The sequence below is a fragment of the Sceloporus occidentalis genome, unplaced genomic scaffold (genome assembly GCF_023333645.1).
Source record: "Sceloporus occidentalis isolate IW3139 unplaced genomic scaffold, rSceOcc1.0.p SCAF_5, whole genome shotgun sequence".
Lineage (NCBI taxonomy): Eukaryota > Metazoa > Chordata > Lepidosauria > Squamata > Phrynosomatidae > Sceloporus > Sceloporus occidentalis.
Genome location: NW_028316985.1, coordinates 78378550 through 78399900, shown reverse-complemented (window position 1 = coordinate 78399900; position 21351 = coordinate 78378550). Strand labels below are relative to the sequence as shown.

The window sequence follows — 21351 nt, the reverse complement described above, 5'->3', positions numbered from 1 at the left end:
CAATACCCTGCCCCTCATGTGTGCCACTTACAACCACTTCTCAGGTGAGAAGAGAAAACAAACATGTAATCTATAAACTGCAGGTGTAGTTGAATGATGTATTGAGTATAAGATCATCACAACAGTCAATCCAGTGTAAGGAATTTGATAGCGTCACTACACTTTTCCCATATACAGTCGGCTCTTCTTATACACTGATTTTTTTATACACGCATTCAAGCATCCATGGTTTGAAAATGTTCAAAAAAGGTATAAATTTCAAATATCAAACCTTGATTTTCCATTTTTTATAAGGGACACCATTTTGCTATGTCATTATATTTAATGACACTTGAGCACCTACGGATTTTGTTATCCATGGGGGATCTTGGAACCAAACCCCAGCGTATAAAAAGGGTCCACTGTAGTCCACAAAGCTTCTTGTTATCTCTTTTCTGACTGTCAAGTTTAATCTTTTGGCAATTGTAATGGAGACCTTTCTGCCTGAAGAATGATTATGCCCAAGCAAGTCAGGGTAGAGAGCATCCTGGGCCCATCCAAATGTATGGGAGTGTGTGTGTAAGAATGCCTTCAAGTCACCTGTTGACATATGTTAACTCAATGAATTTCCTAAGATTTTTTTTCCTAGGCAAGGATGCCCTCATCACGTGAGAGGGGCAGTGCTTCTAGATGCCCCTTGCCCCTTGCACGTGATGATAGCGGAAAAATGGCAGCACCCTGTACAGACGGGTGCCACCATTATGACATGCCAGACACATAGCGTCTGCACGTTGCAGTGCCATTACAACGTCGCAAGTGCGCCAAAAAACCTAATTGACTCAAATTGACCCAAAAAACCTGGGTTGACTTATTCACGGGTCAATGTAAGTAGGCATAACATTTGCTTTTGTGTATAGAATACATCTTTATTTTTCCCAGTTCACATGTATCATTTGATTAGTTACAAGGATAGTGCAATACCTATGTTATGTTAAAACTTCTATGAAAAATCTTTGAACAGAATTTAAAATATGTGCATCTATGAGCTCTGTAAACTTACCTTACTTTTCTCTTGTAAAATTCTAAGGAGCCTGGAGGCCTGCATTTGCTTTCTTTAATTCCAGGAGTCATTGGACTTGTTTGATTAAAGATAGCTGCGTTCCCTTTTTAAATGGAATGGTAATAGAATAAGCTTATCTCATATCAGCTCTACATTTCTGTTGGAACAAGCTGACATTAATATATGAAATCTGATGACAGTAGTAAACCAGTGCTGTCTAGTCCAAAATAGCAAAGGAAGAGATGGAGAATCAAGCATTAATGGGTTTGGAAATTCTTTATCACTAGCAGTAAACAAGAAATTTCATTATCATAGAATTAAACCAGTTTGGAAAATGTTTTTAACTCTACGGCAATCAAAACACAGTGACAGTCCAGCCAATGAATGTAATTCAACAGTCTTTCTTTTTGTAAGCTGCTTAAATACTAGCACCAATCAGGGAGCATGTTGTGGGAAGAAAAGTATACAGAGGTCTAAATCCAACTGATAGGCCCCACTAGGTTAGACATTTGGAATCAATGGACTGCACAAAAATATTGATTTAGTATTCAATAGATTCAGTGAATCTGCTCCATCAGGCAGCAGCAACTATATTTAACCCAGAAGAAGTACAGATTTTTTGAATCCAGTTTTCATGTTAGGCTTGTACTACACCCAGGATACTTAAGCAGCATAAACCCAGATCACTTGTCCTTCCATGTATTTTCACATGGAAGGAACTTTGGCCCCATCTGGATGTTATGTGCCCTTCCAGCCCTACCTTTGACATCCAAAGGTTCAGTACAGATGCTTGCCAACCTGAAAATGAAAACAAAAGTAAAGTACTGAAGAAAATGAAAGATACGTAGAGCATCAACTGCCTGTAATGTCAAGGGAGGAAGTCAAACTGACTGTGGATCAATGTGTTAGGAAGGTTGGCGTATGTGAAACGATAAGAGAAAATGCTGTTGGAAGCATGGAGAGGAAAACGTTGAAAGAGGTTTGAAGGATTAAGAAGGAGTGGTGGTGTGAAAGGAAGTGAGAAGAAAGGTGGGGAAGAGATGAGTCAGTAAGGAGGAGAAAGGAGAGAATGTAACATATGGGTGGTTCCTTGTTATGAATGGTCATGAGGTTGTGAATGTTGTGTCTATGATGTTATTATGTTTAGGATGTTACCGAGGATGATGTTGTAATGGATATTTTAATGGTGTATATATATTTATTATTGGCAGAGATCTACTGGAGGAACTAGAAATTCCTAGAGAGGATATATTATTCCAAATCGGAAATAATCAAATTTGCAAAAGTCAGAGGTGGCAAGTGTGGAGGGCCAACTGTAATTAGTTAATTTTTAGAAGTAAATTTTGATGTTTTGCTGTATACAAATGTGTGCAGACAATTTGTATCTTATACTGTGGTCTATGAAAAATAGTTTCTTTGCTTGGGGGCAGAATGCTGTTAGACATATGATACATAACCTGCTAAAGTTTAAAACTAAAGCAGAAAGAGACTGTGTTTAAAGGGTCACGACATCAGCTGCCAACTGCTTCACATTTAATCACTATAAATTTTAATCGTTTATTTATTCATTTTAAATATTTATAAGCAGCCTTTCTAGGCAATGTACACTCAAGCAGCTAATAACAATATAGCAACAAATTAGAGTGTAATATAAACTTTGTCACAGCCCTATGCTTGGCTTGATGGAAATACAACATCCTAAATATATATGAAATAATTAAATAAAACAGCACTTTTAAAGAAAGAAAGAAAGAAAATAAAACCATTTATAAGCCAACGAAAGGACTGATGAGAGCCAAGCAAGCAGGTAGAAAGTGATGCAAGAACTGTAAAGATTACTTTGGACTAATTAATATTTTATGACATGTGCTGAATAGATTTGAAGATGGAAGCAACATCTTAAAATGTGTTCCTAAGGTCAAAACAGAAAGGATCCTGAGGGGATATTACACTGGAAAGATTCCAGAATTTGTGGACTACCACGAAAGGCCCTTTCTCCTTGCTAGCCTAAGAGATTTCACTAGTAAACCACTTGAAAAATGTCAGTCTTAAAGCTTAGGCAGGATCATTATAAGTTAAACTAATAATTCATATAGCCTGGTTGCAAACCAATCACCTTAAATTGAGTTTAAAATGAAGAAGTAGTCAAGGAACCTGCACAGGATAGGATGGGAAAGGATTTCCTGTCCTTTTACTCTAGTCCAGTGATCCCCAAACTGTGCCCTTTAAGGGACTTTGGACTTCAGCTCCCCAAACCTCAGACTATTGGCCAACATTGCTGAGCCTTCTGATAGCTAAAGTCCAAAATCTCTTAAAGGGCATAGTTTGGGGACCACTGCATCAGTCATTGCACCTCTTGACCATAATAAGTTTTTATATAACATTTTAGAACATAGATTGAATGTTCTCTCACTCTCTTTTGCTGTGTGTTTTGCAGAATTGTTATATTAGTCTTATATTTAGGTAACAATGCTCCCTTATTAAAGAGGAGTATGTATATGCTGTGCCAGAGAATTTTTCTAAGTCTTTCCAATGCATTCATGACAGACATGAGATATGAGACTTGAACTCATAATTGATTTGTGGCTTAGTGCCTGAGTTACTGCACTGCATTGGCTGTTCAAAATCACATGTTCTCCATCTCCCAATCCTGCTTATCAATGAACAATATTTTAAAGCTATTGGGACAAAGCAGATGGATGGAAAGGAGCAGCCAGAAGCTGCTCTGGTTGCAATTGGGACAGAACTGTGGCAACTGCCCGGCCCGCTCTCAAAGCGGGCTACTCCCTTGAATAAAGTTTTTTTATTTTAAAAAAGGGGGCTGCTCCCGAAGGTCCCAACCTGCATCGCCCAGGAGCTGGATTAAAATGGCTCCTTTTTGGTCTGGTCCTTTGGATCACAGGCCAGCACTGGAGCAGCTTCTGGCCACTTTAAGGGTCTGTGTCATCTAAATGCCACACTCCCAAAGTGTCTGGAAATTGCTTCTTTTGGCCTGTGTGTTTCAGAACATATTTACTTACACCTTGATCAATATATGTAGAGAGATTTTGTAGCACCTTTGAGACTAAATGAAAGAAAGTAATTGGCAACATGAACTTTCATAGACTTCAGTCTACTTCCTCAGATGCATTGATTAATATAGTAACTTGACCTTATTGTTGCAGATGCCTCCATGGAGCTGTGGGTTGAATCCCATTTTTTCATGATAGGTTTTAGCACTCTACTTTAGGAGGGTCATAGTTCATGAATAAAGTACTTGCACACAATCTCAAGCCCCTTGCAATCTAGCTACAAAATAGAGAACCATACCAGCTTTGCTTTCACATCCCTTGGTGAGCTACTGCAGATCCTAATATGGAAACTGTTTTTCCTGTGTAATCCCATACTTTCTAAGGTCAAATTTGGACTTGTTTTAACTTAACATGCATACATTTTTACACATTGAAAACCTGGATAAAGAAAATTGCTGGGCAATTAAAAGTATTATTGGCAAATGGTAACACTGAAAATACACTGGGTGTTTACATATTTATAACATGAATAACCTTATCAGGCTAATTGGGTATTCTGTTTAGAAAAATCCTGAATGCCATGGCTACTGGGATTTGGTTCTTTATAGCAGATGGGATATCTGCAGGTAAAAGTGGTTGGAGGGAGGAAATTAGTGAAATGAACCTTTGTGCATGATGAGTTATAAAAAGAGCTTGCGTTGCTAGGCATCCAGATGATGGCACATGGGAAGAATTATTGTGTGAGAGTATAAAATAAGGCTTTGTGTGGAAGTTAGAAAACCAGATTTCTAGACGCACACAAAACCTATACCTCATTTGCACAGAGGTATCTTGGAACATACACTCCAACCAAGTCTTCTGATATTGTAGGAGCCTAGGAGAGATAATATTTCATTCTCATATAATGTTTTCAGTTATGAAAGTTTTCTAGATTGTACTGGCTTATAATTATTATTTGATGATAATGTCACACATCTAACCATTAAGTACTTATGTGACATATGAAATCTCATTTTATGAAACAATTACATTGGCAATTAATGCACAAAATATACCATATCACTGCTGGTAAGATGCATTCTATTTATATCAAAATATCACTAGTGGAGGAAACTTTACTGGTAGTCAAAAAGGTATAATGTTTTGGATAATTTTATTATTTGCATTGGTGTCTGCCATGTTCCTCAGTCTGAGCCTAGGCTTTGATGGTGCTCTACAAGTGTCTTTTGAACCAGAGATCCCCTGATTGGGATTCTCAGAAGCAACATGCTCAGTTCATATATGCCCAAAAGGGGCTTTACGTGTCCATTAAATACCAGGATGGGCAATGCTTCTGGATAGGAGGCAGAGTGTTCTACTCCAAGCAAGAACATTATGCCTGCATACCTTCCCATTCTTTAGGATGGAGAAGTAGCCAGAGAGGGATTCTTTGACCCAAAATTGATAAGATGTTTGACTTGCAATATTGAGAATAAGGGGCCTTTACAGGGGGGAACTGAACCGGAATGGTGGAGTTATTTATTTATGTAGTCACTAATTCCCACTTATAAATACTCCTACTCTGCTTTTTAAAAATGTATTCCCATCAAACATTTAAGATCAAAAATCTTAAGTACACAAGGCTACCTCCTACCATGCATATCCACTGCCATCACCACACCCTTTACATTTCTCTTGCCATAGCCAATAAAGATTTAGGAACATACATTTTCCATGATAAAGTGGATTTCCACTTGTTGCTCTTGCTTCTCTTCATCTCTTTCCAGTGGTGTGATAACGGACTATCCCATTAAACATAGCTGAGTAATAGTCAGTGTCTCCCCCTGCAGCCACTGCTGCCACCTTTTCAGTTGGTCTCATCTAAGGAGATTGAGATTTCTGCAGAGTCAGAAGTGAAAAGTGCAAGTTAACTTCCTACTGAGGTAGTGGGTCATGTGAGCTAAAGCCAGTGGGTGAAGACAGTTCCTTTATATGTCCTCAAAGGATCCTGACTTACTCAGTAAAAATGATGGGAGCATAGTGGGATGCTCCCATCAGTTTCACATAATTGTGCGGAGATTATCAGATGATGTTGTAATAATTCCGTCATAATCCTGTGAATAAAAAGGAGTTTTCAACCGCTTTTCATTCACAGGATTATCATGACTTCATGCGACGTCATCTGATAATCTCCACACAATTGCACGAAACTAATAGGAGCATCCTGCTATGCTCCCATCACTTTTGCCTGTCTGAAAATCTCCAATGTTGATCCTCCCTAACTCCTCAAAATACAGTGAATTGCAGATTTTGTATCAGCTTTAATTTGTTCCCTGACCTTGTTTATATTTTCTTGGTCTGGAGTTGGTTGTAGATACTAAGGAAAGACAGATATAGCCTTCACTTACAATAGGAAGGAAAAAAATAGAAATAGATACCAAATATAAATAGAATCCATCCAAAGTAGTTCTGCTTCTTTTACCAAAAAAAAAATCAGAAACAGAGAGCATATGGCATTTTAGCATACTTCTTGTGCATCAGTGATTTAAATATTTTGTTAGATGTGCTACGTCTGTTGTGGAAGACTTCATTTCTTACTTCATGACTAATACTGACCAGTGTGTTAGGAAAGGTCATTTCCCCAACTGTTTCTGCCTCTAGTACTCAAATCCATATACTTGGTTCCATTCATAATGGATAGATTTTGTATTTTTTCAACACACCCTCAGAAAAAACTTGCTTCCAGCAACAGGCTACTTGTCCAAATGCTTCCAATTGTTACATTTATTTTTTAATAGTTTAGTTTCACACATTGTCCATTTCCTTGAATTGCCCCTAGCTACTTTAACTATTCAAATGAAAAAAAATGGTTGTTGAGTGACTTTTAAATAAATAAATGTTTCATAATTCATCAGGTAGGAGACTCTTTTATCTATCTTTCTGAAGTGACTTATTTTATATAGCCTCTGATGGCATTTTTGCATCACTAGGAGGCATATAGTAAATAAAGGCTCCTCTTCTTGGCCATTCAAATGACACTGGAATTTAACCATCCTTCCTCTCTGCATGCATGGATATTAATACCAGTCGGAGTGTCAACTACAGTACATTCGAGCAATGTGTATGCTTCATAATCCCTTTTGGGTGGTACAATTTGCAGACCCAGTTTGGTAGGCAAGTATGGGGACACAATCCAAATGCAGCAGGCCCCAATACTCTCTTTGCCTGCAGCTGTCCACTCCCCATTCTCTTTTCCCACTATTGTTTTTTAACTAACAAAAGGTGGTTGGGATTCTGAATTTTTCTCCAAATTTTCCATGAAAGATTTTTCAGGGTTCTGATCACATTATGTCACTCACCTTTTCTTTTTCTTTTTTTCAAAGGGCAAAGAAATGAGGGAAACATGGGAAACATTTGTGGGTGTGCATAGGATAGCATCTTATGTAAATTTTAAATGGAAATTGTTTACCCTGTAATAGAAACTTAACGGCACAATAATTATACAGCTCAATCCTCTACAGTTTATTATTTCTAAGCTATATTTCTACGGCAAAGATACCTAATTCCCAGCTTTTTTTGAGAATTGAGGGGACATTTTTAAAATCCACCTTTTTTTTGGTTTGCAACTTCTGTATCTCTTTGCTTAAATTAATCACTAAAAAAGTAGGTTGCTCTTTCAACAAAGTAACTTGTTCTGTGAAACCATTTATAGAAAATTGCAGGATTTTTTGACAGAACTAGTTCTCAACGTTTTCACTTGCCTGACACAAGGGAGAAAAATGCATGTCACCTCTGTTTTTTATGATATCCACCAGCTGACTTTCCATTTCTTGTGGAACTTCAGCTATGACATTGGGTCATGACTCTTTATGGTTGTAACAGATTGCTTGTAGTGCATTCAGTGACTATGGTACCTGTTGCTGGTTCTTTTCCCAGGTCAATTGGCTGCAGGTACATGTGAAATTGTTACATTGGACAGAGATAGCAGTCAACCCCGAAGAACTATAGCCCGACAAACAGCTCGTTGTGCATGTAAAAAAGGACAGATTGCTGGTACAACGAGAGCAAGGCCAGCCTGCGTCGATGGTAAGAATGGAAAGATCATTTAACTGAATATCTACCAACACAAAACCCAGTTATCATGTACTTTTATTTGTTCACATTGCAAATTTGTCTTATCAGATATTTATACATGCGACAGCCAAATGAGTGTGTTGACACAACGATTATGCTTGAAATTACTGTGAATGTTATCATCTGAAGGCGGCATGCTTCTAACAGTCTGTTGACTCATGTCATTTTCTGGTGGTAAAGCTTTTATTTTGTGTCAGTCAGATGATGAGGTTTAGAAATATTAGGCTGTTTCTCTATGGGCCCATATGGACAGGTTGGTTGTGTGTCAGTTCTATACCAACAGGCCACAAGTCATGATATCCATATGGTAAATTGGAACACTGCTCTGTGTATTCTGTGCCAGAATCGAGAGATCTTCATTTGGGTTTATTATACTCCTATATAGGAAATGGTTGACCTGCATTGCAGTATTCTTGGGTTGATGGTATAATGTTCCCCAGTAATCTGTTACTTCTTTTGCACACCAAGAGTTGCATATTCACAACCTGCCCGAGTGAAGCTGTTGAAATAATGCTTTACATCTTAATTTTAATCATAGCCAATGTGACCACTTTTGCATAAAAGTTAATGTGGTGAGGAAGGGTGAAGGGGAAATGATGATATTAGAAGGGAGCTGTTGTATTATACCTTATATTTCTGCTGTCCCTTTGCTCATTAAAAATGTCATTCTGTATGATTCACTGCAGATGCAGTGTGTTGCCTGCAGCTTGTAAAAATGCTGATGTAGAGGGAGGATGAAAATATTTCACTTTGAAATCATTTTTTATGTCTCAAATGAGCTGTTCTGTTCCAATGAAGACACCAGTGGTTCAGTCAGCAATGTAAGCCTGCTGATGAAGACTTACAAACATTCACATTGCAATTAAAAGAAAATATGACTCCTATTATAAATAGATGGCATTAAATGGCATGTTTTGATTGGGGCGTTGTGAAGGAAAACAACTAAAAATGGGTTCCACTATATAAAAAAAGATAATTTCAGATTTCTTTTGAAAAATGACTCACACTTCGAGTCTATTAAAAGGAAAAAATGTTAAAACTTTGTTATCATTGCAACTGTAAATTTGACTTCCCTACTGACTATCAAAGACAGGCACAAAGGGAATTTCATTGCCTATCCACCAAGCTAAAAAGAAAACATCACATCCATTCTATATTTGTGTTTTGCTCGTGACATACTGTAAAATCAGCTCATTCTTTCATTTTGTTTCATCATATTTTCCCCATGGCATTTTTAGTTACACGTGCCCATCCACACATGTTGAAGATTGTCTTAAGTCAAAAAGTCTTTATAGCATTATTAATTTTGAAAGCACAATTGGATTTTTTTAAATAAAAAGAAACATGCTAACTAATTTCAATCTTGTTAGCTTAATGATTTATATGCAATGTTACTACATAATGTAACAGTATATTCTAATTCTTTTAAACTGAAAATTAGGAATAGAAAAAATATTTGAAAATATTCAAGAAATAGTAGAAAAACATTGTCTTCAACTTGTGAAACCCTGGCTAGAGGAATCCTGGACTGGTGAGAATCTTCACAGCTCAGGATTTCTTCTATTCAGATTTTGCACATGGTTGTTCTGCACATGGAAAATAATACTTCAGCACAGAGGTTTTGTACAATTCATGCAGTTTTCTTTGCAGAAAATGCTATAATTGGAGATTTATTCTGTGCCAAATTAACACATGGTTGAATTGCATAGAAAGCAAACATTTTCTGTGCACAAATTGATTCTTCTGCATTGAACTGCACTTTACCATGCAGAACATGTTGTCTCTACATACACCCTTCTGAAAATACAGATAGAGGTTCCATGCAACCACATTCATCACATGATTTTTTTTAGGTATTATCAGTATAGCATGACACTCTGTAGTTTGTCCTTTACCAGTGAAAATAAGTCCTTTGTAATTGTTGTTGTTGTTGTTATACATGGCTATGTTCAATTTACTAACATAATAGCTGGAAGCAAAATTCATTGAAATCAATGCAACTTAGAACTAAAGGAGTGTAGGATTGTGGGTAAAATGTAATCATGAATATGTATTAATTTCCTGGCAGTCCAATGCTTATCAGTTTTAAACTGACATCCTGCCTTCAAAAAACAAACAAACAAACAAACAAACAAACAAACAAACAGAAGACCTAGTTTTGTTAATGCTTTTTAGTGGGGGAACAAATTGTTTGTTGTTATTATTTTTCCCCACAAGGTTAAAGAAAGTAGAAATTGGACAGATTAATGGGTAAAGTTTAGGTCTAAGAAAGAAATTAAGATACAAAGTATTAAATATCTCCCCCCCCCCCCCACCTGAGGTTATGTTTATTGGCACTCTCGCTTCACCTAAACTGTTTGACAGCTGGCAGTTTCATTGGTGTCCACAAGCTATTAGTTATGTTGCTAGTTTTTCAGATATCACAAAGACAAATTACCATATATACTCGACTATAAATTCACCTCAAATTGAAAGCAGGTTTTGGAGCCAAAATTACGGATTTTAATATGACCTGTGGATAAGCCAAGAGTAAAACTTATGGGTATGCAACAAAGAATCTAAAGAATGAAGCAAATAGAAAGGATGCCAAAGAATGTAACAAACTCCCAGCAGGCATAACTCTTTGTGCTCACACTAAAGGCAAGATGTTTTCCCATATAAGAAGGTTACATTTATAAGACAAAAATGGATTTTTTGTGTGTGGCAGTGAGACAAAGAGATGATGTAAAATTAACATGTTCCATTCAGGTTTAGATGTTTCTAACTTTCAGTTAGAAGCCCAAATCTCAGTTGCCAGATAGCATTTTTTTAGAGTGTCTTTCATAGATCTAAGCTGGCAGAGGAGGTGACATTCACCATATGACTTCTTCATTATCTCCCAATCTCATATTATTATTATTATTATTATTATTATGCTTTATTTATATAGTGCTGTAAATTTACACAGCACTGTACATAAAATACATACTTAAAAATGTAACAATAGACAAAGCTACAGAGGAGGTCATACTGTCCCCTGAAATATTTCAATTTAATTCTGATAGACCCCAATTCTGGCTGACTGGACAAGAATTATCCCTACCTTATAGTGGTCTAGTGTTATCATTCCCTTTTATAAAAAGTTGAGACATATGATGCAAAAAACTATAGGCCAGTTAGCTTCTGGAATATAGTGCCATAAGTCTGTGATAGGTTTCTGTTGAAGATGCTTCAAACCTTGGCAGAGGAAACTGATAGTTTGGTGGAAAAACACACTGAAATTAGGCATGTCAGAAGCACAACGTCTGATGAGTGTTTTGTGCTCACTTATTTAATTCACAAAAGCTTGACTTGGTTGATGGGAATGTTGGCCCTTTTGGATTTTTACTTAGAATTTAATTTAACAGAGAGAGCTTTGAGAAAGATTGTCACACACCAATAAAAGTAAACTTGTTTTGATACAGAAACTCTATTCACACACTAATTTGAAAATGCAGACAGCACCAAAAGAGATGTTAGGCAGAGTTAGGTTGGAAAGCCCCATTTATTTTTATTTATTTATTTATTTAGGTATTTATATCCCGCATTTAGATGAATGGTGCAAATGCCCATGGCACACACACACTGCACCACGCATGGGAGCACACCCCATTCATCTAAATAGGGCTTTAGCATGCACAGAATTCGCTTTACATGGGGGGGGGGCTGTTACGGAACGGATACGGAACATATAAAGCAAGGGTCCACTGTATAAATTTCTCTAAATCAGTTAATGCTGAAGATAGTCTTGCCCAAGATGAAGAGCCTTCATGAATGACCCTTAGATGGACACCTGATTGAGCAATGCTGCTATTATAAATACATTGGGGTACATTTTTAAATAAATATAATGGTAACTGGGGATTTCATTTAGGGGGAGCAAAACTTCTTGCTTCTAAGACATCAAAAATTATTCTAAGCTCAAGAAGAGTCAACTGGTGTTCTTTAGAAGACCTCATTCTGATTTTTTAAAATATATATATACAGTGGACCCTTGTTATATGCTGGGGCTTGGTTCCAAGATCCCCCGTGGATAACAGAATCTGTGGATGTTCAAGTCCCATTAAATATAATGCCATAGCAAAATGGTGTCCCTTATAAAATTGGAAAATCAAGGTTGGATGTTTGAAATTTATACTTTTTTGAACATTTTTAAATCATGGATGCCTGAATCCATGTATAAAAAATCAGTGTATATGAAGGACCAACTGTAACTATAAAGTATTCATTTAACATATATGTGGGGCTGGGTCATGCTGAGGAGATAAAATATAAGTTCCCCAAGGAAATGCTGGCACTTACCCTCAGGATATCTTTCTTTCTGAAATCTTCCTTCCATCAAAGCAAGAAGTCATAAAGCAGCTATTCTTTTTGGGAAACGATTGATGAACTTTGAAGTAATCTGATAAAACAGTGCTTCTTAGGTGGATAGATTGAGCATCTCATTGGTCAAAATTGTCACTATCTTATTTTGAAAATGCAAATGTTTCTTTTGTCCTCATGGATTAATTATTTGATATAGAATGTGTGAGGTTTAATCTTACAGGAATGTATGTCCTCAAGTGATCATCCCATGGTTTATTTTATTAAAGAGTAAATAATATTTTCAACAGTACAAAAATGTCTGAATAATTATTTGTAAGCCACTCTTGAGAGCCTTTAGGGCTGAAGAGAGGAGTATAAATACTGTAAACAAATAAATAAATAATAAAGTAACTTTTGTCCACAGAAAAGCTTTTGCTGCCCTCCAGTTCCAAACAATGCCTTTGTCTTAGTTGGAAATGAAATGTAAAGGGATTCCCTAAACACAGTGGTTAAGTATTTGTGACTCTGGGGGAATGGATGCTGTGGCCCCAGGATTCATTTCTTGGATATCTGTTGGGAGATAGCCAGTTGGGCACTGTCTGGTATTATTTGTGACTTGTTGACAGATTGTAGCAAACCTGTGACAATCAAGGTTGCAGCCCTTTGCAGTAGGAACCCAACAATATTCTGTAATTTTTCTAGAGCTATGAGTAATCGAGTGCAAAGGAGATCAGTTGACATAGTGTTGGTTGCTATTGTTAATGTTGGCCTTCAATGATATAGTCTATTAACTTTGGTCCAATACTGTATGTTTGTTCCACAGGCAAATAAAACTAAGTAGAAATAGAATCTGAATAAATGATGCTTGTCAGTTCCCTAAAGCAAATTTAATTTTCCAGATTTAAGTAATATAAATAGATATAAGCTTACGTTCACACAACTGACAATTATGGATTGATTCAAATGGTTGCCGTGCACCAGTTTTTAGCTGACCTAGTATGTTGGTTGGACCATCTTAGCATCCATCCACTGAAAATTGAAAGTAATGGTGCCACCTGCAGTTTCTGTAGCCAAGTTGCCATGCTGTGTGATTGCTTGACAATTAACATTCCATCTATACATAATACAGCCTGGCTGTGAAATTTATATGTTCAAACAACTAACAGGACTAGGCCATGATTTGATTTGCTGTTTTTCAACATTGTGTTATATATTGTTTACCTTCTAGTGTGGGGTGTGTTAGTGTGCCTTCAAGTCACCTGTTGACTTATGATGACCTCATGAATGTTATAGGGTTTTCCTGGGCAAAAAAAAAATCAGAGGTGGTTTTGCCAGTTCCTTCCTCTAAAATACAGCCTACAGCACCTGGTATTTATTCATGGTCTTCCATTCAAGTGCTGTCCAGTTTTTGATACTGCTTAGCTTCCAAGATCAGATGGGAATTGTGTCAACAGTTGCAACATCTCTTTGTGTATGTGCATAAGGAGCCTCATCTCCTGTATCCAGAATATTAACTGTTTCCTCAGATACAATGATACCAACAAGTCTAATTTATACATGGTTCTGGACACACTTTAAATGTGATGCTAATGAAGCCAGAATGAAATGTAACAAAGACTTAGACTGCCTTACATAAATCAACCCCCCACCCCCAAAATTGAGCTAATCTTGCTCTCTAAAATGTCTGTTGATTTAACATGTTTTTGGGTCCACTGGATTTGATGTTTCGGGTTTACTAATCACTGTTACGTCTAAGGAGAGATTTGTCACTTCAGCCGAAATTCTTTATGTAATGCTAATAACACTTTCCCATGGTATGGATATCTCAATAGTGTTAGTTAAGCTTTGTGTAAACATTAACAGTTCAACTAAATCACTTTATACATTTAGCTCTTGTTCTGGAACACCAGGACCAAACTGTTTCAAAACACATAAAATCATAAAAGAAAAGAAAAATCACACATTTTAAGGAACCAGTGTCAATATTAAATGAAATTGTACAAGTAAACAGCTATTTCCACAGTGGCATTCTTAGCCAGAGAATATGTTGTGTAGTACTTAGAATGTTATTTGTTAACTGACTGCTATGCTAACCATAGGTTTCTATATATAATAGTTATCATAAATAACATTCTGTGATTTTTGTTTTGAAACCATGATATACCTGGATGTTTATGTAACCTCTTAAATGCAAGGATTGTGGAGCATTGGTTTGATTCTTTACATGGATCTTTGTTTTCTTGTTATATGTTCATACACTGTTTATTTAATTCAGAAAATAAGGACTAGAGTAGAGATCACATTACTTTCCTTCAATAAATTCCTTTCCTTCCCAACATATTAGCTCTAAAATCAAGTTTAAAATTGATTATTAATTGACTATTGATTTACAAGCCTGTTACAAAAAACTGTTTAGTGATGTGTTCATTTTTTAAAAAAAATGCTTGCAAGGAAGAATGTGAAATACTGTGCACTCTAAATATAGAACATAAAAGTTACACATAATTACAGTAAAATGCTATGACTTTGATCCATGAAGTACTTATGACTGACTCTTGGATTTCAGCCATTTCAATTGCATTGATTTCAATAGGTCTAAATTGGTTTGAATTAAAGCACCAGGGCTTAAATGGCTTATCTACAGTGAGACAAAAATGGCTTCCTTCCAAATGCCCTGCCTTAGTGTATTCATGAGCTGAGCTGAATAAGTACAGTTCTTGCGAATAGGAGACGTTTTATGGAATGGTGTCCATTAAATTCCTGAAAATACTCTGAATGTACTGTAGGAGAACTTAGCCTTTAAATGTCATCACATTTAAGATATAAGGCTCCTTAAGATTATAAAAACTGAATTTATAGTATGTGTTACTGCTTTTTCTGGATATAAATCTAACCCAAATAAAACAAAAAGAGAGAGATCTGATGGATTTGTTACTAGCGTGATGGGATGGGGGAGTAAGAAGACAGGTGTTTGTTGTTGAAGCCTTGGAAATTTTCCATTTTTGTTGTTGTTCAGATTAAAAGGCTAAAATAACTTATTTCAGGGCAGAAGAACTAACTAGCTTTAAGTAGTAATAATAGCTATCATATAATAGCAAGTTAAAAGGGGAGCTAATTAGATATTGTCAAGTTCTAAGCCAGTACACCTTTTGTGCTTTCATTCTGTTGCGGGGAGATGAATATGTTCAAAATTATTACCATTGAGAGGTAGACAGTAATAAAAGTTTAACTTTTATGCTCTTTATCATCTCACAGATAATACTGTTCTTCCTCTTCACCTAGTTTGAATACAACTAGACATAAACTATATGCCAGTTTCATAGGTCCCTTTGACATCTGTGTACACAGAAAGATCAGCCATGCATAATAATTGCAAGATGATATTCTAATAATACCACAGTAATTTGGATGCTAATGCAGCTTGGCAACCTGTGACTGGTGAAGATTTTTCCAAGTTGAACTGAGAATGCTACTTGGATATCAGAACTATTTAATATTTCTAATAAAATAGTCCCAATTATCTTGGGAACCATAAAGGTCTGCAGCCATGAGGTGAAGATAGCAGTACTGGTCTCATATAGGCTTTAGGATTTTTAAGTGCATTTTAGGATTTTTAATTGCCTTTCATTATAGCAATAGATTATGATAGTGGCCCAATGCCCTAAACCTGTATACTCTGCAAAAGTGGCAGAATTCTTTGGCATTGCACTAAATTTGGATGTGCCTTTTGAGACATTGAAAATTACAGAATTGTGGCAGAGACCAGACCACAGTTGTGCAATAAAAAGAGACACTTTCTTTAATTTATTTAATTGTATCTTTAAACCATACCTGAAAAGATGGGGGTAGTGTGAGATTTGCTGAAACATGAGGTCAGCTCCAGGCCTCCTTCAACCCTTGGTTGAAAGGCCTGAGCTCCAGGAGCACTACATTATACTGGATTTCTTCCCAGCCTGCACTGAGAGAAGGAAGGCTGAACAGGAAAAAACCCTTTACTGCAAGCCCTGTAACTGAAAGTGAGTCTGAACTTCAGGACAGCCACAAGTGGAGTCTCCTTCATCTCTTCCTGGATACCACAACAAGAAGAACTTTCTCTGGGATATATTAAGCCATTTAAGCCCTGGGGCTTGTATGGAATTATTATTATTATTATTATTATTATTATTATTATTATTATTAACCTTTATTTATAAAGTGCTGTAAATGCACACAGCACTGTACATACAATCTTTTTAATTAGACGGTTCCCTGCCCTCCGGCTTACAATCTAAAAAGACATGACATAAAAGGAGAAGGGAAAGGTGGTGGGGCTAGTAGGCTAATACATATAAAGTACATAGCAATACAGGAAATGGTTCGATAAAAACAGTAACTGTTTCTTTTTCAGTAAAAGGAAAGCAACTTTCTAATAAAAACCAGTCCCAGGACCTCCACTATTCTACACCCTACCAAAAATCCATAAAGGTACACATCTTCCCTTTGGTAAACCTATTGTTTCTGTTCTGTAACCTTTCGCACAATTTGCAGATTGTTTCTTGAAACCTTTTATACCCTCTATACAGTCTTATATAAGGCATAGTACAGACTTCATTAACAAAACAAATCCTCTAAAGATAAGGGACAATGACATATTGGGGTTCCATGGATGTGAGATCACTTTATACCAACATACCCCAAGATGAAACCCTCAACATTATAGGAGTTAATTTGGACAAGAGGGAGCTCAAACATCCCCCAACCCATTATTATTTCTTTTACCATCTTTAGTGGAAATAGCTCCAACAAAAACTATTTCAGGTTTGAACAAAAATATTATTGGCAAATTAAAGGAGTGGCTATGGGGTCCCCAGTGGTGCCTCAGGTGGCTAATCTTTATATGCAGGAATTTGGAAAACAACAACAGCAGTCCACCTTAGTTGCATATTAAGGAGAAACTCATATTTTGGACTACATATTTAGATGACATATTTTATATCTGGAGATGTGATAATGAAGAACTAAAACATACAATAATTAATAACATCAACAGACTTAATAAATTTGATTTTAATTACAGTAAGGCAAAGATCCACTTTTTGTATCTGATGATAAAAAAAGAGGGAGACCATCTCACTGTATAAAAAAAACCAATAGATGCTAACACATACCTTAGCTTTGATAATAACCATCTAACTACCATGAGGAGCAATCTCCCATATGATAAAATCTATGGCTAAAACACAATTGTACTCTTGAAGAAGACTTTTAAGATATCCAACAGGTTGGCAAAAGTGGCTGACAAATCAAGACTGGAACTGTTAAAAACACCAACATAGACCACAAACTAATTGCCTATATTGCACTATGACATTTAATCATATCACCAAGGATATACATAAACACTAACACTTGTTATAAAACATTCCAGGATGTGGACAAAAAACAATGATTTCATTTAAAAGACCCAAAAACATCAGGGACTTAGTTATGCATGCTGACTGTAAAACCTTAAGACAAACTGCTGAGAATACTGTGATGAAGTAGGACACCATCTATGTAGTCAACCATATATTGCACCCACACAACTAAAATGACAGAATTTGTAAATTGCAATGACCAACAATGATATAAACTATACCATTTTAGCACACACAATACTAGTTTTGTGATCTATGCTATTGAATGTACATGCAAGAAACTTTATATGGGGAGGACCACTAGGCAGATAAAACATAGAATAGGGGAACACCTCTCTAATCTAAAAAACAGAAGAGTGGGAGCTCCCTTCGTTGGTCATTTTGTAGAAATGCAACATTCTACAGCCAATTTCCGGTTTTGGCTAATAGAAACAATTTATAGTAATAAAGAATATATTTTAAAGAAGAAAAGAGATAAAATGGATTTTAAGATTTAAATCCTTGGTGCCTGCAGGTTTAAATGAAGATTTGTACCTGCAGACTTTACTTTGAATGTAAAAGAAAAAGTATGCATTAGAACATATGTATGGATAGTACTGGAATATGATGACATGAATAGAATGAGCAATTGTCTGGAGAGATTGCATCATATGTCCCATTGAGACATATCATTAGTTATGTCTTCCCAAGGTCATCTGAAATATGTATATATACATAAATGCTGCAGTGTCTGTTTCCTTTATCTTTATGGTCCTGTATTTTGGAGAGTGTTCACAACTCCAGTGAATTCTTTTGAAGGATATGTATAACTTTGTTTAGAACTATATGAATATTTTTGTATCTCATTGATGAGTGTTGTCCATATCTTAAGTATATTTATATTTGTTTTCAACCCCCAAGGAAGGCCTAGTGTGGCCGAAACAGGTTGGGCTTTGTAAACACTAATAAACAGTTGACCTTCTTTTAGCACGTGGAGCTTATCTCCTCTTTGTTTGCTGCTTGACTACTTGCTTTCAGTAAAATCTATGTTGTGACTACCAGGTATACTGGCTTCCAGAGGGGGGAAAATGAATACAGGAAATGCATTGTAAGCTTTTGTATCTAAAACAAAAAATCAAGCCAACTTAAAATAAGTATTGTTTGAGGGAGGCATTATGGAGAAGATGAGTATTTCCTGAGTTCATTGTGCAACCAATAGTTGTAGCATAATGTGTGAGGAAAAATATAGCTCAGCTACTGTGCACTCTATTCTACTTCATCTAAAACACTTACCAGTGTTTGCAATATGTTCACCTACACACATTCCTCTATATTGTCCATTCTTTCTTCCAGATCCTTATTTTTTTCTGGAAACAATTTACATCTTGTATGCATGCATCCCTACCCCCATAATTTTCCTGTCCCTGGACTTTTCCTTTCCCATCTTTATTCTTCTCCTAGCATTTCTATTATTTTAACCAGCTCTCCATTCTGTCCTATTTTTGTGGCTTCTTAGGTCCCATCTGGCTGTAAAACAATCAGTAGTATTGCATTTAAAGTATTATTAAGAATGGAAAGACATGTCACCAAAGCATGAAGAGTATATACCTATATATACTTACATAGGCATGCAGAGGTGATAGATTGTTATTAATGATATAGCTTGCTTCACGAGAAATTATATTTCATCTGGAGTATCCCCAAAGAATTAGAGATTTGAGTGTAAGCACAAATTGCTTCATCTCTCACTTTAATGTGGTCTCCTTTGGGGTCTAACCTGGCAACAACATGGCAGCTGAGACTGGGAAATGAAAACTGAAAGTGCTGGGAAATTTTAAGATTTAATTATTTAAATTGGAGCATAGCCAGGATGCAGGGTTTAACTCCCTCATGCATACATATGCTACCATGGGATCTTTAATTACATCAAATGCATGCTTTATTTTACTGGAAAAATGACACGTTCAAAAACACACTTCATCAGAAGGGGATGTTTGTTCAAAGCATACATAATTTTGCCATTTGTATTCTGTGTGGTTTCCAGGTAATTTTTTTTCTTTGTTGTCACAAAACCTGTCCCCTTATTCTCACAGGATTTTCTGCTGTGGTTCTTCAGGCTCTCTGGATAATTATAGGAAACTCAAACTGTGATTTTCCACTTTTGTGTAGTTGAAGTTCTTTCTCCTAGTCCCTACCAAAGAGCTATTGAACAGTATTACACATTATAACAATAGTCTCACAAAATGTACTGACATTTTATGTGCACAGAAATATGATTGCTATTGCAAACTGTGCCATGTTATGCATTTAATTTCATATTCTACCTTGATGCATATGGGATATGGGAAGAGGAGAAGATCAAAGTCGGATCTCCAAATGCAAAAGTATAACATCGGTTCATACATTTCCAGATAGATCTGTTTATTTCTGTATTTTATTTCCGTTCTACTAGTATATGAATAGTTGTATTAGTTATGTGGAAGGTAAGTGAAATGCAATTAGAATGTACATCAGAGTGATCACCCAGTGAGAATTAGGAAATGCTGCCAAACACAGATTTGGATGTGGATTCTGATATGCATCTGATCTCTCTCTCTTTCTCTCTTATGTAAGAGTATGTGCACCCTACTGCAGAGCTCTCCTGTTCTCCTGGCTGGAAGTAAATCAGAAATAAGCAATGCCTGGGATAATTTCCCAGCCTGATCTCACTGGAATGCCTTTATCCTTTCAGAATTGCAGCTGATAAATCAGTGCAAAAATACCTACTGCTCCCAGAGTTGGTGGTGGCAGTTAGATACCAAATAGTCTCACTGCTGCCCATCATGAGTAGAGGCACTGCAGCAGTTCTCTGTATAGCTAACTGATAGGAAATAAAGAGAACAGGGAGAAAAGATGGAGTGAAAGTGTCAAATATGAGAAACTGATCATTTATACAAGGTGTCCATTGTATATATGCTTTGTTTCTGCTTCCTCCTTGCTACAGTGGAAACATTCTCTGGCATAATGATAAGCCATGATGCCAGCCTTTTCATGGTAAACCCATTTTGTCAGTACCATCATATAATCTCTATGAAAAAGAAAGGAGTGGTGGCAATTTTGAAAAGCATTCACACTTACAAGAAAAGCATGTTGGTGCTGTTACTCTCCTGATGTAGGGACATAATATTGAGACCTGATGTTGAAAAATAAAGAGTTTTTAGAAAACCATTTAATCTGATTCCATTATGAATCAATAAATGGAACAGGTCTTGCATGATCTGGCTGGACAATAGAAATAGAATTCTAGATTAGGAAGACCTTTGATCCATTGGACAAGATGTGTGAATGTATGTACAGAGATTGAAAGAGAGAGACATCGATGCATACACATTTAGCTGCATTTAGCAGTCTATTTCTTTGCAGTGTTTAATTAAGCACATGGAAGAAGATTATCCATATTTTCTTTTTCACACCCAGATGTGTTGCCCAAATACTGTAATATGATAATAGC

General features: G+C 36.3%; 1 protein-coding gene across 7 annotated transcripts in view; it reads left to right on the top strand.

The window, feature by feature from the left end:
* The window catches only part of LOC149312355 (chemokine-like protein TAFA-5), a 358468-nt gene that overhangs the window by 196602 nt on the left and 140515 nt on the right, over window positions 1–21351 (top strand). For all 7 annotated transcript variants that reach the window (XM_089524449.1, XM_089524452.1, XM_089524454.1 and 4 more), the window contains exon 2: window positions 7966–8115. In XM_089524449.1, coding sequence (XP_089380575.1) covers window positions 7966–8115 — 150 coding nt within the window. The remainder of the gene's footprint in view (window positions 1–7965; window positions 8116–21351) is intronic.